The sequence below is a fragment of the Melospiza melodia genome, chromosome 16 (assembly GCF_035770615.1).
Source record: "Melospiza melodia melodia isolate bMelMel2 chromosome 16, bMelMel2.pri, whole genome shotgun sequence".
Lineage (NCBI taxonomy): Eukaryota > Metazoa > Chordata > Aves > Passeriformes > Passerellidae > Melospiza > Melospiza melodia.
The window spans coordinates 3,906,781-3,931,788 of NC_086209.1; the positions used below are offsets into that span (position 1 = coordinate 3,906,781).

Sequence of the window (25,008 nt, forward strand, 5' to 3'; positions counted from 1 at the left end):
AACTTCAGCCCTTGAATTCAGTGGGATGTATTATGCCAGCACGCTGGAAGGAAAAAAATTCTCCAAAATGTTAGGTGGTACATTAGGCTGCACTGCCAAAAGCCATTAGTAATTTGTCTTACTTAAGACATCTCCTGCTTTCTGAAGAGCACTTTTATCAGAAGCTGGTGGTTAACATAATTAGTCACCTCTGACAACTGGCATATGGAGCTTTCTGACTTCACAGCACAGCTTAGGGCTGCGACATTGGGATCTCTGAAAAACCTCCCATCAAAGCCTTGTTGCAGACACCATCTTCAGCTTGGTGTTGCTCAGATTGTTTGTGAAGGGGGGGAGATGCAGGGCAGGTTTGGAGCAGTCTCTTCCCTGCACACAACAGGCACAAACAGCCTGGGTGTGTTTTGGCTGGCACACATAAATGTGCAAGCTCAAAGCACCAGTTTACTTCTGTGAAGCCATCAGAGAGGGACATGAGCGGAGCAAAATGGAGCTCATCCAACCAAAAACATGGGGTGTAGCAGACGGGTGACACAGAGGAGTGAGAGTCCCTGGAGAAGTCACTGAGAGTGTGATTTGGCCCTTCCAGTGCTGCCCACAGATGGTGCAGCCACCCTTAAAGGAGTTTCTGCCCTTGGGGAACACTCAGGCAGCTGCAGATGTGGTTTGAGGTGAATGTCCATTGACCCATGGGATCCTGGCTGTTCTTCACATTATTTATTGCCAAGATAGGCTCATTGGCTTCAAATACTTGATAAACCACCTTCAGATGCCAAATTTAGTCCATCACGATACGCAGTGTGCACATGAGATTGGTAATTGTAAAACCTTTCAGCAGCTGAGATTAAAGAGCACATCCAAGAACTGCTTGGAGAGAGCACTCCTAGAATTTTTTTTCTCCATGACTTGCACAGTTACAAGCCCCAGCACCAAACAACTGCTTTGCCTTTAAAACTGAGTTAACAGTTAAAAACTGAGCATCCATAAGATGGGAGCTGTATCACCCCTTCCCAAGGTTTGCTGTGCTTAAAAGGAAGCATTTTGTTTCTGCTGGTGAGTGGTTTTTAACCAGCAGAGTCAGGACAGCTGCTGTTGGCAAGAGCTCAGGGAAACACAGCAAGAACAGAGTTTGGGCTGATCCAGCAATTGAATCACTTGGACTGTTTCCTATTCCAGGAAGTGATAAGAAATCTTGTGAAAAGATACGTCGCTGCAATGATAAGAACTTCCAAAACCAACGAAGGTTTAACTGAAGAAAACTTCAAGGTAATTTATTATTCCTCAATAATAATTTGTTTTATTAATTCAAACAGCCACTTGCAGAGTTTGCACTAACTCGTTAGGGTGATTTGTGGTGTGTGGAAATAGAATTGTGACATAGGAGCTCTGAATGTGGGGTTTTGTGGGCAGAGTGAGTTATTATTGAGTGTCTTCCTATATTACCACTTCCCATATTTTAATATACAATGTGCTATGCAGACAAGAGCATTGGAAAAGAGTAGGAGTGAAATATGTGATTTGAGTCAACATCACATTCCCAATCCTAATGCAGACAGAGCCAAAGAATGGGTTGGGGGATATTAAGAACAGTCACCAATGAATGCAAAATTGGGCCTATCAGCCAGGCAGGATTCCTGCCATATTTCAGCAGTTTTCTGTAACTCTTTTATCTGACTTTTTGGGGTGTGCAGAGGGGGTTGATCACCAGGGCCAGTCCCCAACTTTTGGAGACAAAAGCCTTGTGAGGTCCCCAATTCTGTGACACTGGTCGTGGGTGTGATGTTCTTGTGTGATTTGATACCAGCTACTGGCACAGCTGAGCCTTCCCGAGGGAATGCGGTCATTCCTTCATGTCAGATTAGGCTGCTGGGGTAACTCCTGTCTCCTCTTGCCCCAGGAATTAAAACAGGACATCTCGAGCTTTCGCTATGAAGTTCTTGACCTCTTGGGCAACAGGAAGCCCCAGAGGAGAAGTTACTCTACCAGCAGCACAGAGGTGTCCCAAAAGGAGGAGACAAACGAGGACAATGCTGTGGAAAAACCCAGAGCCAAGAGCGTGTCCTTCAATGTAGCCAACAAGAAGAAGGACTTCAACGTGTCTGCCCTGATTAAAACCATGTCTGGGATCAACATGGTGGAGGAGAAGCCAAAAAGCAACGGGATCAGCAAGCGCTCGTTCGTGCGCAACGGGAACCGCGTGCAGAGACTCTCCAGCTCCAAGAAGGAATCCTTCAAGAGGCTGGGCCTGCTCTTCTCCAAGATGAACGGCCACGTCCCCGAGCCCAGCTCAGAACCCATGTACACCATCTCAGACGGCATCATCCAGCCACACTACATGTGGAAAGACATTAAATATTCTCCCATGGACAGAGAGAGAGAAGAGAATTGTTCCAAAAGTGAAATTAACCTCAATGAGGTGGCCTACAGTGGGAACACGAGACTCACAGGACAGAGCAAGGAGTGCCCTGTGGTTTGTACCAGTTCCCTTCACTGTGCTTCCAGTATCTGTTCCTCTAACTCCAAACTCATAGACTCGTCAGAGGATGTGTTTGATTCGTGGGGAGAGGCCTGTGACTTGTTTATAAACCAATGGAAAGATGGGCAGGAGGATCACGTTACCACCCGGCTCTGAGCAAAGCTCTCTTCACTCTCACTGCAAAACTCAGCCAAGTATTGGTAATTGTTTGCTCTCATCTGGTTCAGCATCACTGTTTCCTTTCTGTCCACAGGTGAAAAAAAAAAGTGTAAACCTACTCATGTTATAGCCTATTTTATAGCCATCTGCACCTTTTTTAATTTACTTCTTTTTTTTACACTCACTAATACTAAAATAATGGTTTCACCATTTATAAGGTTGCCATAAACCACAGGAATCCCTCTGGATGCAGTCTTAGTCTCCAAACCCCACAGACCTGAGGCATGCAGGTGGCTGAGGAAAGGATTTCTCCAGTGCTCCCATCACCATCCCACCCCAGCTGGGTTCAGTGCTGCTGTCCAGCACCATTGGCTCTGCATCCTGCTCAGTGCTCCTCATCAACACAAACAGCTGCTCAGCAGGAGGCTGAGAATCACACTGAAAATGTTTTTAAAAGGGTTTTGACCTATAACTGGTGTTTTTTTTTTCCTTTAAGCAATATGACTTCTTTTGGTTGTGCTTGTTTTTTCAGGCCAATATATTAATATTGTAAGGTATTACTGAATATGAAACCCCTTTGATCATCCACCTGGAACATGTTTTTGTTGCTAACATATTTGCTTATTTACCTAATTTCCCTTTTGGGGAGCAGAAGGACTTTCCAATTAGGCTGACAGTGGGAGCCAGCACCTGGCCTTGCCTCCAACTCCTGTGTAGATGAACTGAAAAGAAAAACAACCCAAAACAGCCCTGGCTGCTTGAAATACAACCCTCAGAGTAGTTTCTAATAGGCTGAACCAAAACCCAGCTCTAAGCCTTGCCCTTATTTTGCAATTCCTAATTTTACTTCCAGTGCTGCATTCACTTTTTGCTGCCTCTCTGATGGGTGCCAGGGGAAATCCATCTCCTGAGGGAGAGAATCTTCCCTGGGCCCCTGAGCTGCAGGTCTGAAAAGCAGCCTGAGCAGCATGGAACAGCTCTGCAGGTCCTTCTCGGAGGTGCAACAAAAAGGAGTGTGCCAGGAGGTGAATCTTTTATTATCTTTTATTTCCCCAGCTGTGGGGGTGTCTGGACAGAGCTTAGCACTGTCACTGCTGCTGTCCCAAGGAGCATCAAAGTGGGGGAAAACCACATCAAGGGCAAGGTGGTTGAATTCTTAACAGGGATTTTTTTAGGGGGTGTTATTTTAAGTTTTTAACAATGGGATACTTGAACTTTATTCTGCAGTGTTGCTAAGGAGCACAGATGATTGGCACTCACCTCAGAGCTGGTCTTGGTCAGCTGCTTCCCAGGAGCTCAGGAATGGGTTCATTCCTGTTCCCATTCCTGTCCCATCCCTGTCCCCATTCCTGTCCCCATTCCTGTTCCCATTTCTGCCCCCATTCCTGTCCCCATTTCTGTCCCCATTCCTGTCCCCATCCCTGTCCCATTCCTGTCCCATCCCTGTCCCCATTCCTGTCCCATTCCTGTCCCATTCCTGTCCCCATTCCTGTCCCCATTCCCGTCCCCATCCCTGTCCCCATTCCTGTCCCCATTCCCGTCCCCATTCCTGTCCCCATTCCTGTCCCCATTCCTGTCCCCATTCCCGTCCCCATTCCTGTCCCCATTCCTGTCCCCATCCCTGTCCCATTCCTGTCCCATCCCTGTCCCATTCCTGTCCCCATTCCTGCCCCATTCCTGTCCCATTCCTGTCCCATCCCTGTCCCCATTCCTGTCCCATTCCTGTCCCCATTCCTGTCCCATTCCTGTCCCCATTCTTGTCCCCATTCCTGTCCCCATTCCTGCCCCATTCCTGCCCCATTCCTGTTCCCATTCCTGTCCCCATTCCTGTTCATTCCTGTTCATTCCTGTTCCCATTCCTGTCCCCATTCCTGTCCCATTCCTGTCCCCATTCCTGCCCCCATTCCTGCCCCCATTCCTGTTCTCATTCCTGTCCCCATTCCTGTCCCATTCTTGTCCCCATTCCTGCCTCATTCCCTCATTCCTGTCCCATTCCTGCTCCCATTCCTGTCCCCATTCCTGTCCTATTCCTGTCCCCATTCCTGCCCTATTCCTGCCCCATTCCTGTCCCCATTCCTGCCCCATTCCTGTCCCATTCCTGCCCCCATTCCTGCCCCATTCCTGCCCCCATTCCTGTCCCCATTCCTGCAGGGCTCTGCTCCCAGGAGGGGCTGAGGAGCTCCAGCATTTCCCCAGGGTGGCTGCCAGCCCTCACCTCACGTGGGAGCTGGGTTCTGAATTGCCTCTGGAGGAACAGAATGCTGGAAAATCCACACCTGCCCCTGGAGCGGGTCAGACTCCATCAGCAGGGGCAGGAGCAGCTCTGCTGGGAGCATGGGGGGGTCAGGGGGATGGGAGATGCTGCAACACCTGCAGATTTGCCTGAATTTTAACCCTGCCTCCCTTCTCTTGTGGGGGCAAACTCCCCATTGTGGGGTGTTCCCTTTGGGCACTCGTGCAGCTTCACCCAGCAAGTGGAACAGAGAGAGAAAGCACCCCAAACCCATGGCAGTGTTCAATGCAGACCCAGGGCAATGCTCAGTGTTCAGTGCAGACCCAGGGCAGTGTTCAGTGTTCAGTGCAAACCCATGGCAGTGTTCAGTGCAGACTCTGTGGCTCCTCTGTGGTGTTGGAATAAACCAGCAGCAAGGAGCAGAGACTCCAAGCCATTTCTGTATTCCTTGCTTATGATGACAGCAGTCTTGTTCTCAGCAGGCAGTGTAAAAACCCCAAATATTTAAGCCTCTGGATGTGTTAGTTAAGGCAGAGTGAAAGGCATTTTTGTATCAACAGATTTCGGGCTTTCACACTAATTGCAGGGTTAGGGTTGTCTTTGAAAACGGCATTTCCTCTTCCCTCATGGAAGGCTGAGCAAACTGACATTGGTGGTACACAAGGAGAATTGCAAAACCCGAGGGGGAGCAGCTTGCTGATCATTCATTCCCTCAGGAAATCAGGCACCCCTGGCTGGGGGAGCAAATCCATGGATGGGGCAGAGCCACGGGCAGAACCCACCAAGGCAGTGGTCACAATAAACGCCCCACAGGTCAGGAAACCAAACTGAGCACATTTCTGCAAGGATAAACATGAGCAGGAGGTGCTGCAGGGGTGCAGGTGGGTGAATTTGGGTCCTTTGGTGCCTCACCTAACCCACTCTGCAGTCTGGGAACTCTGCTTGACGAGGGGCCAGAGAATCTCTGTGGCATTTCCTGGGTAAGGAGGAGGAATGAAAACAATTCAAGTCCAGTTATGCAGATTACATCAAATTGGGCCAGAAGCTGGGTTTGTGTCCTTGGACAGCAGAAAGGCTTTGAAGTGCTCAGTGAGAGCAAGCACCCAGCGCTGGTGACGCTCACACGGTGTCACTCCAATGCATCACCAGGTACAAACAGCACAAAGAGACGGAATTAACTCAGCAGTGCTGCCCCCAGAAATGCAAAAATCCCTTCCCTGCAGGCTGCGTGAGTCAGGTTGCCCTGCTGGTGCAGAAAGGGCAGGGCTGGGAGCTGCCCCATGGCCGTGGAGGGCAGATCTGGAGGGGGAGATGCTCTCTGGTCCCCTGGCTGGGGCTCCCTGGGCTTCGTTTCATGACTGAGATCCTTCCTTGCTCCCAACTATGAACGAGTCTGAGGTGACTCCGGAATTCAACACCAATATTTGATTTGGCTGTGATTAATACACATGTCCAGGAATTTGAAAAACTCAAATTGGTCCCCCCAAAAGGCAAAATTCTCTTTGATTGCATCTATGCATGCAGATAGCAATAGACTTTGGAGCAGCTGGTGAATTATTATTATGCTAAAACAGGAGCTTCAGGGGAGTGAAATTGAAGTAGCTTCTGAAAAATACATTTGATAAAAAAACCTCACCCAGGTATTGCTTAATTCACTTGCAGCACAGTATTTGGGACTGCACCAGTATTTTTCTGCTTTCAGTTGCTCAAAAATGAAAGCATCTTTTAGTGAAAGTTGTTCTTTCCTGCAGAGAAATCAGTGAATGACCCCTGTGCTGTCTTGGGTCAGGGTAGGAGCTGATGGAACACTTGAGGAGTTAAACTTTTCCTTGCCTCAGCTGGTTCACACCTGGCCTTTATTCTGTGGGCTTCAAGAAGGACCCTTGTATGTATGCAAGGAGTTTGGAGTGAGGAATAACAGAGATTTTTCAACCATTTGCCCTTTTTTAGGTTTCTTGCTCTTGAAGTTGCATTTTTTCCTCACCTCCCATCCCAGTGTCATTTTCACCTGGCTTTGTAAAGCAGCACACCTGCAAATGGTCATGGAATTATGGAATGGTTTGGGTTGGAAGGGACCTTAAAGTTCTTTTTCCAGCCCTCCTGCCATGGGCAGGGCCCCTTCCACAAGGCCAGGTTGCTCCAAGCCCTGTCCTTGGACATTTCCAGGGATAGGGCATCACCACCAATTAAAAAATTAACAAATAACACCCAGGGTTAAGAATTTAATAGAGCTGGGAGGTGTTTGTACTCAGGTCAGAGATTACCTAAATTGCTTCAAGAAACAAGAAATCAACCGAATTATCAGCGCAGGTTATTTGGATAACTGCATTTGTACATGGCTCACTCGCTGGTAAATATGTAAATAGTGCTGTGTTTGTACCCGCGTCCCCTCAGAGGAAGCATGGGCAGGTTCAGAGCCAGGAGGGAGCTCAGCTCCACTCCCTGCTCTGCCTCTGCCTCCCCTGTGACCTTGGGCAAGTCACTCAGCCTCTGGAATGCCTCAGTTTCCCCATCTGTAAAATAGGGATAATAATACTCACCTACCTCGCAGGGGGGGTTAGTTCAGTGTTTAGAAGCACTTTGCAATTTAAAGGCGCTATATACAGTACGTAGGTAACACTGGTAGCAGTAGTAGGTACTTTTATTTTCTTACAATTAATTCAGGTTAGGATTTTACTGTTATGTCTGTTATGATAATTTTCCATGTAGGAAACTCGCATGGTTTCCCCATGAAGGGAATTTAGGGGACTTCTGCAGTAGACAGAGAGCAGGAGCAGCATACCCTGGAAGCCTAAATTCTGCCACCTTTGCTTTTGTGATTTATGCCTCACCCCAAATGTCACCTTCCTTATTTGTGTTCCACCCCTTTCCCCACAGCCCCTGTAACATGATTTTTAGCAGAAACAGCCACTGTAAATATTAAGAGTATTTAAATAAATATATTAATGTATGACTATAAACCCTTACCTTTGAAAGAGGTTAAAATCGGTTGGTACAACAGCATTCTAAGCATGGGGAGGGCTCCAAGGCAGCTCAGCACTGGTGCACACCAGGGTAGGGCTATGGGGAAATTTCACATCATCACCTCTGTGATCATCAGCTCTCACCCCATCACTGGCAGGACAGCTCACAAGGAGGGCAGAGGGAGGCTGGGACTGGAGCAGGGTGGCCCTGCTGCCTGCTCTGCCCCAGGAGAGGGGACAGCGGCTCTGGGCACCCACCCAGGCAGCAGAGGGTGGCCAACACTGTGGCTGCTGGGGGAGCCTGGACAGCTGGACACTGTCCCTGCATCCCTGGGAAGGGCTCCTCGCCCAGATTTCTCTGTACAATGTGTTTTCTTTAGTGTTCACTCTGGATGAAGGTCTTTGGCTTGAGCAAGAGGAGCTCTAAGAGGGGACTGGCAGGGCAAGGGCACTCTGAGCACTCTGAGCTCCCTGCCAGGGACAGGAGCACGTGCAGGTCCCTGCCCTGGGCACCTGGATGTCATTGACAGGGATATCTGCACAGTGACAGCAGTGTAAGCAAGGAGCTGGATCACCCCCGGGGTGCTGGAAACCCAGCACTCACTGCTCTCACACCATGACGTCTCTGTCCCCCTTCCCTTCGCTTTGGTGTTGCTCCTTTCCTTTCCAAAGGACCCAAATCCCAAAGAAAAGCACATTTCAGTTAACCAGGAGGAGCTCAGTGCTGGTTGAACTCTCCTTTAAGCAGTCAGCTCCTCCCGCAGTGCCCACCCCTGTCCCACAGGCAGACAAAGCTCTGTGCAGCCTCCGAGGCTGATTCCCAAAGGATCAGGACCGCCCCCTCCCACCTCTGCTGCAGTTCCACACACAGAATGGCAAAAATCCATCAAAACCACCCCAGCCACCAGGGCTGCCTGCAGTGAATGAGGGTTGGGTTCTACTGAGCCCTCCTGGAGGTGGTTTTGGGATGGGTGCCCTGCCCCTCTTCCCCCAAGGAGCATTTCCAGCCCCAGCTGAGGGAGGGGCCAGGGCTGCTCACACCTCCCCAGGTGTGCTGCAAGCATCAGGCACTCTAATTAATGTCATGGTGAAATTAATTGGAGTCAGCAAGACTGCGGTGGATGATGAATCCACTCTCTGGAGAAGCATCTAAAATAAAGTGTCCCCCAACAGAATCTGCAGTTTTCAGTGAATGTGTGACTTGAAACAGCTATAAAGTCACTTCCTCACTGGATTTTTTTGGAGGAGATAGAGAATACTCTGGGCTAGCCACATCAGCTTATTTCCTAAACATTTAAAATTCGATTAAATTATGTTTTCACACTTTCCCCATTTCAGGCCCTTTTTACAAAAAGAGTAATTTCTACACTATTCATGTAACTGCTTCCACCCAGACCAACAACTGCTCTGGAGGCAATTCATGACCAAGAGCCATTGTTCTAAAAAGAAAACATGTTTCATCTAAAGAAGTACACTTAAAAAGCAAAAAGCATTTGATCCTCATCATCCAAACGTTTGATAGCATTTTGTGCTTCAGGGAAACATTTTGACCTGCTCTGTTGTTTTTATTTTTTTTTTAAGGTGTGCAAAGCAAAACGAAACCCCCAAGCAGAACAGCAATAGAGCTCAAACCACACAGAATTTCACATCTAGTTCATTCCTCCCATACAGAATCCTGCTTTGGGCTGGAAGGGACCCCTGTCCCACCCTCCGTGTCCTGCCAGCCCCTTCTCCATCAGTGCCACCCACGGGGACACCAGCACAGCCTGCTTTGGGGATTGTTTGGGGCATGTTTTTAATTTCCATCCCATTGGAAGCATTCCCACATCAGCAGCACCCCTGAGGCAGCAGAGATGCTGTGCCCAGGGCTCAGAGGTGCCCCAGGAGGAGCTGACAGAACACTGTGATACCTTTAGCCAGCAGAGTGAGGCCTTTTGACTATAAATAGCTGTTTTTCAGCAAGGGGGCACTTTTGGGTCTTAGCTATTTTTTCTGGCTATTGTACAGTTATTTAAAAATTCCTGAAGGTGTTTATAAGGCAGGTCTGGGAGCTACAGGGCTAAGGATTTTGAGAAGCAAAAGGCAGTAGCAGATGCTTGAGTATTCTATTTTCTATATGAGAGCCCTGGAGACCTGGGCTGACTCTGAAGTTTTTTTAGCAATCAAGTTTTATTGTCAAATTAAATCTTCATTAATAAAAAAAGCAACCACAGAAACAGCCTTCACACCCAAGCATATTTTAGAATGCCATTTTATTTCATGGAATGACAAAAAAAAAGAGGGTTTTTTCCATCCTCCCACCCCCTTCTTCTTTATTTTAGTTTTGCTCAAAAACTCCAAGGCCTCTTCCAGGCAAAAGAGCTTTTACACGTTGTAAGAATTTTGTGTATGCAAAGACAGAATGGGGACCTCAGAATCTGCCAGTTGAGTGGTAACAGCCACCCCTGGAGACAAGGGCAAGAGCAAAAAGCAAAAACAGATGCTTAGTTTTATGTACTTTTCTACTTGCATCTCTTCCACCCCTAGTGCAGACTCCATGACAGACCCTCGTATAACCTGTACAAAATGAAACTATGTACATAACAAATGAAATTATTTATTTTATGTGTATTTTTAGCTTAACTGTAAACTGAAAAAAAAAAACAACCAAATAAAAAGCATTTAATTTTTTTCCCAAAAAATGTAAGCCTATTGAAAAATCAAGGTGTTTCTACCTTTTCAGATGTAACATTTCCAGCTGCCTATTGATAATAAACATTTATGAACAGCAACAGATCTGACATTTTAGAGTTTTTAAAAAACAAGTTCAGCACAGACTTCTCAAGGGCTGTCAGAGGTCAGAGGAGCACTTAAAGGCTCTGATTCTATGGAGACTTTATTGGTATTTCAATAAAAAAATGACATCTCACAGTCCTGCTTGCCTCCAGTGAAGCTGATCACCCAAATTTGAGCAAGAGCTGAACAACACCTGCTTAGGGGAAAAAAAACCAAACCAAACAACAAAACAGCCCCAAAATATTCATTATATTTTGGCTACAACAGAAAATAGCAACCCACTAGAAGTGTTGGTAAATAAAATTCACCACATGAATGCAATTACTCCTGCACAGAAAAGGCTAAGTAAGTGTAATTTCATTTTAATTTACTCCCCAAAGATATCCTCAGCCCAGCACAACTGCATGGGCCACACAATTAGCAATATAGCTAATAGTGTAAGGGAGTCATTAAGCAACAACTTAGAACTGTATTAACATAATTTGCTCCTGGAAAGCTGTCCTCCAGCAAATCTCATTAAAGTCCTGGAGATACATTTCAGGTTTCCATCTCTGACCAGAGGCTTTTGGTCAAGCTTGCAGGACAACAAGAGTTTCCCCAAGTTGTACCACAGCAATTCCCTTCCCTTGGAATGCAGAAGATTCCTGCACAAGGGAGGCAACGTGGACACGCAAATTAACACTGACCATGGCAAAAGCTGTACAAAATCCAGGCATCCACAGTGGCAGAAATTTAAATATTCACATAAAAACAAAGGCTATGCCTTTTTTTTTTTAATAGAAAAGGAGTTTTTGCAGTTGGATGTGCGCATTCCTGTGATGGTGTTCACAGGGGTTTTCAGATGAGGGAAGAGATGAGGATTTGACTCCATGTTTCAGAAGGCTTGATTATTATTTTATGGTATATATTATATTAAAACTATACTAAAAGAATAGAAGAAAAGGTTTCATCAGAAGGCTGGCTAAGAATAGAATAGAAAGGAATAAATAACAAAGGCCACTGTCTCAGCCAGCTGACTGTGATTGGCCATTAATTACACACAACCAACACGGACCAATCACAGATGCACCTGTTGCATTCCACAGCAGCAGATAACCATTGTTTGCATTTTGTTCCTGAGGCCTCTCAGCTTCTCAGGAGGAAGAATCCTAAGGAAAGGATTTTCCATGAAAAGATGTCTGCAACACATTCCCACTCACATTAGAAAGCTAAAAGTTGAAGTTAAGGCACTGTGAATCTCCAGTTTTGGTCCTTGCTCCAGAAACAGGGACTGAACTTCACCTGGCAGGGATTCCCACCCCCTCCTTGTCCCTGCAAAGCCAGGGAGTGACTCAGCACACTCCTCTTACTTGCACTTCCTGAAAAGTTACACAAATCACACATTCAATAAACACCACAAGCATCAAAAGAAACATCTTTTGCTTTCAACTATGACATGTGAAAAAAGTACTGGTTTAAACAGAGTTAGAAACCACATGTCTGCAATTGATTGGAAAATGAAAACAGGGAGGGTAGGGAATAGAAAAAAAATACATAAAGGAAATTATAGAGGGAGTTGGATGATCCATCAATTTTATCATTAGGGGATATTCCCTTTCTCTTAAAAGTCCATTTTCCCAAGCCCTCATCACAGCTGTGAGCACAGACTGACCCTTACCTGCCCCAAAGCTTGTGGCAAAATGCTCAGCTGCTCCAGGGAAGGCGAGATTTAGCATCTGGAATAAAAGTATTGCCATAAACAGAGCCTAAGAGATAAAGAAACCCTGTCAGGGCTCAGGCACCTGCTCTGGGGCTGCAGATCACCCCACTGGAGGGAGGGCTGGGCTGCACTCAGTGCCTGAACGTGCTCTGAGCCTGTGGCTGAGCTGTTTCCTATGTGCTGCAGCCCAGCTGACTGTGAAATCTGGTCAGCAGCAGTGGCTAGGAGCTCCTAGATACAGGTCTGCCCTGCAAAATTTAATTTCTGATCTTATTTCAAAGCTATAAAGTTCTGGTTCAAGGGTTTTATCTTTCTCCCTTATGAAAAAAGCAGTTACTTGGAATTCTGGGTCTGGATTTATATGTTGAGTATCTCCCATGTATAATGCAGCCTTTGATGGTGTAATTTTATATAAGAAAAGGTATCCCAGCAGCACTGCTGAGAGAAATGGAACCTAGGAGTGAAATTAAAAAAAAAAAACAACAAACAAACAACAACTGAGGTAGAAAAACAAACTTTCTGTAGGCATTGGTTTGGTTATGTGAGCAAGGGGAAAACAGCACAGGAGAATTAGCAGGGGACAGCCCAGCGGCCAGTGCTGCTGGAGACAGAGCCAGCAGGGTGTCCGTGCAGTATTTAGCATTTCTTCAAGCACAGATGGAACTGCAGTCCCATCAGAGAGAGGCAGAGGCTGGCAGTGCAGGACTGGTGCTGCCCTGCTGCCCTGGGGGTGACACAGGTGACACCTCTGCAAGCACCAGCGTGGGCTGACTGTGCAGCGAGGGGTGCTGAGATAAGAGAGATAACAGAGACTCTGGAGCCTGGCAGCTCACACGGCTGGAGCCTGCTCCTCAGACTCAAACACTGAGAAGCACAACACCCCAGAGTGCCACACCTGAGGCTGGTCACTGCTTTGTCCATCCTGCAGGTTCAGAAGAATCACAGAACCCTTCAGGATGGAAAAGACGCCAAAGACTGAGCCCAGCCTGTGGGTGATCCCCACTTTGTCACCCAGCCCAGAGCACTGAGTGCCACATCCAGGGATGGGGACTCCACACCTCCCATTCATCAGTGAACCTTTCCCATGAGAAATCCTCGCAGGTGTGCAGCCTGAGCCTCCCCTGGCACAGCTGGAGCCTTGTCCTCTGTCACTAGGGGTTCACATGGAGGGACAGCACTCCATGGTGCTGCCACTTCACAAAGCCTGCAGGTGTTAATTTAATTTGAGCCTCCGCCTTTCATCTGTAAAAATACAGTGAAGGGAAGGAGGTGGCAAGCATGACTAGTGAAAACCTGGCTGAACTCTTCTGTTCTCCCTTTTCAAAGCTGAAAAGCCATCCACAAAAAAAACCCCACCAAAAACCAAAATAACAACAAAAAACCCCCAAATAAACAAATAAAAACCCAAAACCCCTCCCATTCCAGGATCAAATCTTTGCTTTAAAAAATTTACTATTAGGCAACATGATTCAAGTAGTCCAATAAAAATAAAATTTTAAAACATTGATCTGCAGAAAAAAATAATTCCAGATAGAAATCAATACTCATGGATTTTTTCATTCTTCTAACTAAAGATAAAATATGGTTATGGCTTCAAATTGTATTCCAATATCCCCATTCACAGCAATTCTGCTGGGCATAAAAAACCCAGAGCATTGGTCTGGTACCAAACTATAACAGCAATCAAACTAAAATAATCACACTAAAACATGTGCCAGAGAGGTCTGGAAAAGCACCAGGCTGACACTGGGTTCCCCACCAAAGAAAAGACCCTGAGCCCACATTCTGGAACGTGCATAAACCCCAACAAAAACCATCCCAAACCTCTCAAACCAAGCCCCAGCCCTCAGTGTAATTTTGATGTGAATTATCCTACAGCCCCTGGAAAGGCTGATCAGCCCCCAACCCAGGGATGTTTTTAATCCAGGGATGTTTTTAATCCAGGGATGCTGCAGCCACAGCTGGCAAGCCCCAGCTGAGGACAGGGCTGGAGCACAAAGCAGGTCAGCTGTGGTTTGGGCAGAGCTGTGGCTTTTTTGGCAGCTGTTTTTCTGTTTCAGAAAAGTGCTGTAGAGCTGTTGTACTGCAACACAGTTCTGGGAAACAGAATTGAAAGACCCCAGCAATCACTTAAATTTCTGTGCCATTCTGAGCTCTTTTGCTGTTAGTAAAGAGGGGGCATTTCCTATCCATGGACAGCATTCACACAGTGCTAACCACTTCCCACAGCTCCTGTTTGCTAGTTCAAAAAACTGATTTTGAGGCTTAAAAGCCTTGGAAAAAATACATAAAATGGGCCACAGGGGTACTTCCTGTATATCAAATCCATAAATAAGTTAACTGGCCACATATGGCATGTTGTTATATCAATTAAAGTAATTTTCGTGTGTATTGAAATGGCCAGTAAGGCCAAAATAGCCATGGCTAATGGTGAATAATCAAGGTCCTAGGTGGGTAAGCAAAAGCAAAAAAGTCAGGAGAATTCTAGCAGAATTATCAGCTTTTCTAATTAAAATAAAAAAAAGGGTTGACTTCCAGGGACAGACTATACCAGAACACAAAACTCCAACACTGTGCTGTGATAACCATGTGTACAGAAAACAGCAAGGCTGTCTCACAGAGAGGAAGAGAGGAGGCAGAATTCAGAGCTACAGCCTGAAAGGGGAAGATATTCCAATTCCCTTCAGTGCCTGACAGAAGCTGCTTGGGATATGACAGATGGAACCACACTCCATGACGCCAGCATGGAGACTGTGCTCAGGTAAGTGCCACTTTCAATTCCTTCAAATAAATCACAGCCTTTACTAGTTCCTTTAAGAGGTTAGGCCAGTGAATGCTATTTCAGAGAAAAAGGAAAAAATCCTCATGGTATTTTCTCTAAAAAACATCTGTGCAAGTCAAGTGCTCCTCCAGAGGCAGAAACACAAAGGGCACCCATTATTTCATAAACAGTTTTGTGTAAATGTTTTGTTTTAAAAAGAGCACTGCAGCTCAAAGTCAAATTAGCTATTCAGGGGTCATTTTCATCTCGCTTTGACTTTTTTACCTGGCTGCTCCATTTGGAAAAGTCATTTTTAAATTGCCAAATTAAATGTACAGCAATTAGAAATTGCAGTAGACAAACTAAAAGCTGAGCTTGCAGCCCGGCTCCTACAGAGTTACATTATCAACACCAACAGTGCTGCATGAATTTAAGACAAAAATGTAACAAATCACCTTTTCCTACTGTGGTTTAGCTTCCAGGGTTACTAAAAAGGGATACCAAAGGAAATACACTTTTTTCCCTCTCCCAGTTCTGTGCTTAATCCCCTTTTCACCACCACCCGTTTTACAGAAAGGAAAAAATATTTTTTTAAAAAAATCACCAAACAGTAGAATGGGCCAATAGAGCTGATTTAAATTTTGTGTAGAATGCCATTTGAGGGCCAAGCATGTTGTGCCTGAGTTTAGAGGGGAAAAGGTGCAACTACCAGGAATTATTCTGCTTCCATTTCCATGCTGAAAGCTTTTGCTGCCTTCTCACAGAAGGCTAGAACAGCCTTGTCCCACACCAGTGCATTTCTTCACTCCAGGCTGTGGGATAGCTCATTGTCAGGAACATTACCTGCCAGTGATAAATGACCACTCATTTTCAGGTGTTTAATGCTTTTATTTTGTGCTGTCAGTGCAACTTAACCACCACGGCCACCACCGTATGTGCAACAGCTTTCACAAAACAAATCTTACAAATATACAACAGATCAAAACATTATTCTTGCACTTTACACAGCCATGAAACCTATGCACCACAAAGTCAGACAGAAGAAATACAAATATGTGTTTCAAATATGTGACCACTAGAGAAAGCAGCTTTGTTTTGCAAAATCTGAAAAAGTCAACTTACTTTAAACATTATTATCCCCCTCTAATGACCCTGTGCCCAGTGTTTACCTGAGTTGTGATGGCAGTGGTTCAGTGCTTCAGCAAGAACCAGGTGTTTAAGTGCTCAGTGCAAGCCCTCAGAGACACACAACATGTCTTTAGTCACAGCAAGCTTTTTCACATCCTTCCTCTACTCACATCCAAGCTGTTCCCTGCACTACAGTACTTTTCTCCTATGCTTCCCTAATCAACTAAAGCAACATCTTGTCATCTATCAGTAGCATAAACCTAAAGAGAAACACGAAATTTGAACACAGTTTGAGCAAACTGAATCAACCCTCTAAGAGAGGATAACATTTACAAAACAGTATTAACCAGAGCTGGCAAACAAGAAAGGAGAAGCCAAGGAGGAGGCTCCAGCTCCCAGGTTTACATTCCCTGAGGTGCATCAGGAGGTGCAGGGTTAGGGGAGGCCATGTAGCCCACCTGGGGTGGTGCTCCTGAGCTCCCAGCCTTGGCCACAGGTGGGGAATTTCCATGGGGAGGATTTACAGGATGCCAGGTGCCAATGTAGCGGTAGGCAGGAACCACAGAGTCAAAGCCAGGCACAGGCTGCTGGCTGTAGGGGTCTGACACCACTGGGTAATACACTGGCCCATAGGACAGGGGTGGAGGCTCTGTGTTTTGGAAGTTTCCTTAAAAAAAAGAAAAGAACAAAAAGCTCATTCACACACTTCAGCCACACTGATGGCCTTTTTATGCAGGATTTCATGAGTAAGAAGGCAGCATTGCTCAAGTACAAACCATTTGCTGATGCCTCCAAGGGGACCTGGTGGACCTCAGCTTGCCCAGCATCAGGGAAGAGCTGGGGCACTGACTGATCCAGGACAGGAGCTGGCTCAGCATAGGCTGGGTAAACTTCCACTGGAGATGGAGGCAGCACTGGCTGCATGTACATCATGGAAGGCCAGCAGCTCTGATGGCAGTACTTGCAGGAAAAGGAAAAACATGGTCACACTCGCCAGCCCTCCTCCAAATCACTGCTACTTTCAGAGCTAAAGTTAGGAAAAAGTGATTTTTTTTTCCTCCCTACCCCTTTTAAGACATATAAACAAAAAAACCCATCAAACCAATGTAGCTTACAAGGAAAGATACCTGCAGCAACAGCCATGCTACCATTGTGTGTGAAGCCTTTACAGACAAAGAAGATTCCCACTTATTAACTCTGCCACATTTTCAGAGATTTTTCCCATTTCTTCAGCTGAAGGAGCTCATGTTGCTCTTTTTACTTCCCTGAGCAGCAGCACTAACACTGCACTTTACAGGTACAGAGAATGCTTCAGCAGAGCAGGTTTCCAGAACACAGAAATGGTGCTAACCAGTCTGAGCTCAGCTGCACAAGCCCTAGGCGACTCCATCCACACATCTCTAAGTGGTCTTTGATTTCTTATCTAAGTACACAAATTCTTTTTAAGAATGGCTCAGATTCTTCCCTTCTCTTCATATGGCTCAGATTCTTCCCTTCTCTTCATAGAAAGAACACTTATCCAACATCAAAATACAAAAAAAAAAAAAAACAAAACAAAAACAAAACAACAAAAAAACCCCAAAAAACCCAACAAAACCCCAAAAAGCTAACAGTAAAACCAAAACACCACAACCCACAGTAAAACAATTAATATGGTGTACTTCACATTTTGTGGTAGAACTTTACTTCCTGAGCCAGGCTTTAATCTCCACCAAGAAAGTCCATCCATATTAATAGTCCAGTGCACAAAATGCACATTTAGGACACTTGAAGTTTTGAATACATCAGTAAATTTGTCAGAAAACCCAGCAGTTTTTACAGGCAAATGCTATATTCATTTTAAAAGCACTTACTTGCAATCCCATATTAAAATAATACCGCAAGACCTTTGTATCTGAAATTAAAGACAGGATATTAAAGAGCAGAGGAATATAAACCAAGAAGCAAAAGCAACTTACATTAAGAACATTTTACCTGAAGTTATTCTTACTTAATGAATAACAGTATTTCAGCACTACCTTTTCTTTAAAATATCAAGGGTAACGAAAGTATCTTGAATAGAAATAGTTGTTAAAGTAGTTTTATCTTTTAAATTAAATCCAGTTAGATGTTTGTGCAATGGCAGAGCATTTGTCTGGCCAATTAATTATTTAATTCAATGACTACATTAGCTTTAGTTTTGCTTTTTTCATCTTGATTACTCAAGTGATAACTCAGTTTTTTTACAAAATAATCAAAAAAGTTGTCTAAGCAACTAGGACTTAACACAGAGCTTCTCACCAAGTTTTGCACCCCTCCAACTGTTATATTAAGCTCAGTGGGGGCAGGAATAAGGAATAAATTCCTTCCTCACAAGGGTACTCAGTTCCCTACTGTCTTGCAGAGTCTTTTATTCTCTCTTCCCCGTACTGAATAATTTTTCCCCAGCCAAGTAAGTGACATGCTGAGAAACAGTCCCAGGTGTGTGAAGGGACTTTGAAACCTCTCTCCAAAAGCAACAGGGTTTTGAACTTGGAAACATATTTCCAACTGTCCAAAAGCTGTGAAGCAGCTTTAAACCTTTAAAGTTGACCCACTGAAAGGACAAAAACAAAAAAAAAAAAAAAGAAAAAAAAAGAAAAAAAAAAGAGGGTGTGTGTTTAATCCCATGATGGAGTTCTGGAACTGTGCATGAGAAAAATTGATTTCTTAGATTTCAATCCAGATTTGCTTTGAAGGCTTTGAAGGAAGAGCAAGTGACCTGTTCCACAGCACAGTCCTTGAGCTCCCAGCTGTATGAAAGCCAAGGGAAAGCAGGGATTCAACTCAAAAGGAACTTTCTAGGGATTCAACTCAGCAATACCTCCAGAGCTACCATATTCTCACAAACACCCACCCTGCCCTAGACCAGGCTCCACAGTGCCTCCCTGCCCACCCATCTCCCACACTTCCCCAGCCCTGCTTCTGTGGCACTTTGTGTTGTGCTTTGCTGCAGGAAGGCAAAAGCATCAGCAAAGCAAACCACAATTTTAAAATGCACGTGGATTTATTCCTCTGTTGCTGCTGCCAATTCTCAATTCTTTTACTGCTCAGCCCAATTATCAGGGCAACAATCCATGCAGCTGTTTCAGGAAATGCTCACAGATCCTTCCTTACTTAGTCCTGGAGGTATTGGTGGTCTGGCTGTAACACTGACCACGGTCAGTGAAATAGTAAAAATAAATCAAAGGCTTACACAAGTGCAAACCTTTTAGTATCTAGCTGAAATTCCATCTACATCTGGAAGAAGTTGGATGTTTTTTTAAAAACCCAATTTTGTTCTTCAATTGTTTATGCAAATCTATGCAAAGCAAGCATAAGAGCTGAATGAAACAGCTGCTTCCATAGCAGCAATAACAGTACAAAGGAACTGCTGGGAGACTGAAGTGACAAAGTGACACTGGAAACACTGACATCTGTGGAATGATGGAAAAGGAACCAGTACAGTAGGAGACCAGTTTGTGTTTAGATTCCTCTTATAGATGTCTGGAAATCAAGTCCATCTTCAGTAAAATGTGCTGCTTATGAAGCAACAGCTAAGCCATAAGAAGTTACCCGTTCTGATGTGAAAATATAAAGATCACACTGATGCCTGATAAAAATCTCATCTGGTGATAGAGTTTTCACTGTGCTGTTGGGAAGCTCTGGCCAGAACTGAACACTCTGTTTCTGGAACACAGCAATTTCAAGCAGGCTTTTATCAACAGCTCCTTCAAATACAAGGCACCATGCAAGGGCAGGACACTTGAGGTTAATAAACACACTTGACAAATCCTAAATGCCATTAAAACATGACACAAGATGCTATGAAAAGTGGAATAAATGCAGATACAACCAATGCTAGAGCCCACGGCAGGATTTCCTCCCAGGTCCAGGACTCCAGTCTACTAACAAGTCCTGCTCCCTATCTATGCCAGGCCTGGCATCTTTAGCAAAGCACACAGAACTCCAGATCAAGCACACCCACATATTTCACCCTGCCCTACTCCAAACCTGCTGGGTTTCTTAACTTAAAGGCCATCCAGATTATACTCCAGCAGTGTAACATAACAGTACTGCATGTAGCATTTAACAAGCAACCTTTAAAATTCCTACAGCCTGTGCCAAGGACAGGACCAATATGATGTGGACTGACTCAGCTGAAGAGCTCCAGGCAGGGTCTGGAGAGGTTATTAATCCACATCCACTCCAGATTCTTGTCAACACACTTCACACCCCATTCTCCCAAGTGGAGAAAGCCTCAGTTAAAGGGCATTCAACTCCAGCTGGAAAGCAGGAGCTCTGATGTGAGCATGGGGTCAGAGTGATGCTACCACAGCAGGGAAAGGAGCCAGAACAGCCAAGATGAACAAATCTTGGATTTGAGGGCACAGGGGAGGCAGCAGAGCAACTGCAGAGCACGGCAGCAGCAGTGTGAAGGCAGCAGGCTTGGGCTCTGCACTCACTGCTCAACGTGGACCTGGGACACTGTCCCAGCTGAGGGCAGTGTGTGACAAAGCTGCACACCCAAGGAACAAGCTGACCCCACACTTCAGCCCTGGTTTGTAATATCACAGAATTACAGCTTGGAGCCATAAAGGAAAACAACTAAAATACCCCACTGTGCAACAGCACAACTTATAAACACACAGTTCTTATTTTAACCAGTTGTCAGAAAAGTGGTTATTTGGCCACAAACAAGTATGACACAGGCCAAGCACTCTCTCCCTGGGCTTTCATTTATTTAAGGTGCTGTCTAGAGCTGCAAAAATCACATATTTGAGTCGGATATAAACTCTCTGTTCCAAACTGGGAATGAAAATGTTTCAGCATAAGTACCTATAATATTATTTCTCATTCCCTGCAAGTTGCAGAGAGCCATTTCTTCTCACTATGTATTCTCACTTGGTGTTCTGTTAAGTTTCCAAGGAGAGCACAAGTCAGAAGTGTGCTGGAGAGCAACAGGAATAAAAATACAAACCACCATCATTAATTACCTCGAGGCAAATCACTGCCACTGGGATCACAGGAGTAAGCTGGAAGCACAGCACTGGCTTCTCCCACCTCACTCACTGGGGGAAGAGGAGCTGAGTAAACTGGGAATGGCACTGAAGAAACTGCTACAATTGGAAGGAAAGAAATGTCACCCAAAAGGTTAACTTTGCCATGGTATGTCAAACGAGTAAGGTGTTAACTTACACAACTCAGCATGCACTTTGACACCTTGGTGCCTCTAGATACAGGCTTTAACAAAATTCTGTTCAGCAATCACTTTAAAAGGCAAACAGAAGAAATTTTGTAACTAGATAGGAAGGTTTCCCATCTCTCAAGCCTTAACTGCGCTTCTATCTGCAAGATGTATATCCCAGTTAAAGAAAAAAAGTATTTTTCAATTATTTCTTCATATTAGAAGGCAGGCCAGACTTCTCTGTTGTAAGAGAACAACAGCTTTAGGCTAATCACCTAAAGTCCTCAGAAGTGTGACAGTAAACCCACAAAAACAAGGGAAGGCTTGAGACATATCAGAACAAAAATCTTCTGGATAGACAACTGTTAAATATCCTTTTAGGTAGCCCACACCTCTAACACAGCAGCAGGTTGGCACCAGTGAGCAGACAGCTTTGTGAACCATGCTGACTAAACTCTCATGCAGAGTAGGAGCAGAAAAAAAACCCAAGAAAAGTGAGACAGAACTGAGCAGAATGGAAGGTGGAGATGTCTTAGATGCTAAATGAAAAGTTACAGAAGACAGGAAAAGTGCTCTCTGTAAGAAGGAAAACAGAATTTTTTCATAACTGCCATTTTCTAAGAGCAAAGCAAATAGAGGACCTAAGGTGGAGAGTGCACCCTGTGCACTCACAAACCTGATCTCCCCTGCACAGAGGAAACTAAGGGTCACAAAAATAAACTGGAACACCCTGGGCAGTGACTCTCCTGGAAGTGATGGTGCTCTAGAGGCTTGCTACCTCAGCTCTAGAGGAAAATTAGCTGTAGGAAAGGGGAGGTGAAAGCAGTCACACTGAACTTCTGCCTTCTGAAAAGAATTTTCTAGCAAGCACTTGGCATTAATGGTTAAAAGGTGGCAAGGGGGGAACCCAAAGCAGAGAACTCCAATTCCCACAAAAATTCAGGGGCAACAGCCCCTTCAAAACAAGAAGCCAGCAGCCAAGTTACAGCTATGTAATCTTAAACCAAAGCAAGTGACACTTTTTTTTAAAGCCTTTTAACACTTGTTTTGGATGGGGGGAGAAAGGGAGGGGAAAATGTAACTGAAAACTTGGAAATCCAAGTCCACAGCTGCAGTCTGTACACTCTACCTGGCCTCCCCACAGAAAAGGGAGATACTATGACAGGCTGCACTGCTGTTTGTGGGGGAGCTGCTGTAATGACACTGGCTGGAGTGGAGGCAGCAGAATTTGAAGAGAGACCTGTAGCTGGAGCAGTATAAACATCTGTGGAGGTGGAAACTGTTGCAGAGTTCACCAACACCTGGAAAAGAGTCAAGAGTATTCAACAGTCTGCCTCTGCAACTGGCTTTGACAAAAACTATGAAAATACCACACACTTCAAAAATTCTCACTTCACACAAATCCATCTTGTAAATCCTAGCTGTAAAGGCACTAACTATCCAAACTCTGAAAAAATTGGCTTGAAAATACCAGTTTAGAGTTGCAGACACCTGCAAGGCATCTTCTGCTTTGCTTGTATTTAGAGGGAATTGCATTCCCTGCTGCCAGAGGCTGTGAGGGGTCCCCAGAAAGTGCCACAGCCCAAGCAGAGTGGTCACCTCCCTGCAGGGCCACCACAGTGCAGTGTGAGATACAGTTCAGAGTACCAGACACTACCTTCTGGGGATAGCTGTAGGAAGCCACTTCATCTGGAGGTGACACCGAGACTGGCCCTTCTTCCTGAAGGGATTCCAAAGCACAGCATGGTCCATTTCAGTGGCAAAGAAGCCACAAGGCACACACACCACACCTCTAGTTTTTATTTTTAAGTTTATGGACTATACACCCAGAGTGTCTTTTGTAGCTCCACTAAACACAGTTCTATTCTGGCATGTTCAGGACTGCTTTCACACCCACTGTGGAGCAGCAGGTGACTAAAGATTTAGTTTCAAATAAAAAAAAAAAAATTAAGTTCCAAGATAAGTTCTATTACAGATGAGATCTCTCCAGTCTCACAGAGGAGGGCTAAGATTAACTGGAATGTAACCTGAAGGGTTGCCCGATAAAAGCAAGTGCTGTCTGGAGCAGAGAAAGAAAAGTAAACAGCACTCAAATACACATTCCCTCTTTGCAGAGGGAAAGGTGGAAAATCATTAATGCATCCAGTGCAATTCAGACTGTACCTGCAGACTCAGATAAAAACCACACCATTCACAGAGGAAAAGGATGGTGAATATAGAAAGGAATGCGGATTTCATTTCTTTTATTAAGTCTCTAACCTACTGTGCATCCAAGTTTTGAGATCTTTGAGTTTTTTGAGATCTCAAAGATCTCAAAACTGAACAGTCTGTGAGTAAAACTTACCAAGTTTGCTGCAGGTTCTGGTGAACCAAACACGGTTGCAGTTTCACAGTTGGGATCTGGGGAACAGAAGCAAAATTAATTTAAAAGAGCTGCACTAAATCTAATCCTTCAGAAACATATAAAGAGCTCATAATTGAGTGTATTACATTCACCAAATGGTCTATCAGTAAAGACTAAACTTTTACTTACCTGAAGATACATAGATATATTCCTCATGAAATTTCCCTACAAGGGAAAGAGAACAGGAAGTTTTGATTCAGGGGTAAAAAAAAAGGGAAGGCAAAAAAGCTCAAGCCTGGAGTTACTGCAATTATCCTTCAGTGCATCTATAAATAACCTGCTTTCAGTATCATCTCATTTTGTCAATGTGCTTTTCATTGTCAAAAGCAGGTTCCTTACATCTCCTAAAAGATACAATCTCTTAAACATTTTTTTGTCTATTAATCCTTCAAGAACTCACCGTTTTCACTTGCTTCTTCCTCTTCCTCTAAGGCACTCAGAGTCTGCTTGTTGGATGGAACAGAGTTTGGACCTCTCCTTGCTACCCAAAATGCCCCTGGACCATGGACAATGGGAGCATGGCTAGTGTGGCTCTGAAAAGCAAAGACAGAAGCACAGATTTAGAAATAATTTAGAACCTTTCCATGCTCTGTAGACAGACACACAGAACCAGGCTGGCAGACCCAGCTTGCTGCAACCAAAGCTTACTAGAAGCATCTTCTGTATGTCCATTCTAATGCAACAAACATTTCTTTCCTTCTCCTCCTGTTCTGCCTTGCACACTTAAGGCAGTTCAAAGCTTTACCACTGTCCCATGCAGGCAGTCAAGCTGCTCTCTCCCAGAACTCAGCCAGCTTTTTCCCAAGCTCTAACAAAGCTGCAAAGGAAGGAGCAGATCCCAGGCAAGGCTGCATTAGTGCATTCCTCATTCCAGAGCATTCCCCCCACACCAGCAGTAGATCAGCTCATCCAAACACTGATCACCATGGAGAAAGGTCATCTTTAGTCCCAACCAGTGGAACCAGAAGGTGGCTGCTGGCATAGACAGCACTGTCTGCACTAGGCTGATCCACATGTGCAACCCTGACTATTCCAGAGAGCAGCACACCCCAAGGCCGCCCACAGCACTCCTTCAGTTTTTTACAGGCCCTTTGCTGCTGCACTGAAATAAATCCTTAGCTGCACCCCAGTTCAAAAAACCAGTTCTCTGAAGGAGGAATGTAGGGTTGAGATGCTTAAGTAAAATAAGTTGATTCACTCTTGTGGTGGCTAAGGTGACACTCAAAAC

General features: G+C 45.0%; 1 protein-coding gene across 2 annotated transcripts in view; it reads left to right on the plus strand.

Moving 5' to 3' along the window:
* The window catches only part of TRPC5 (transient receptor potential cation channel subfamily C member 5), a 104,313-nt gene extending 100,431 nt beyond the window's left edge, over positions 1–3,882 (plus strand). For both annotated transcript variants that reach the window (XM_063170341.1, XM_063170340.1), the window contains exons 10-11: positions 1,174–1,263; positions 1,895–3,882. In XM_063170341.1, the coding sequence (XP_063026411.1) occupies positions 1,174–1,263; positions 1,895–2,629 (825 nt within the window). In that variant the 3' untranslated portion in view covers positions 2,630–3,882. The remainder of the gene's footprint in view (positions 1–1,173; positions 1,264–1,894) is intronic.
* The last annotated feature ends 21,126 nt before the right edge of the window (positions 3,883–25,008 follow it).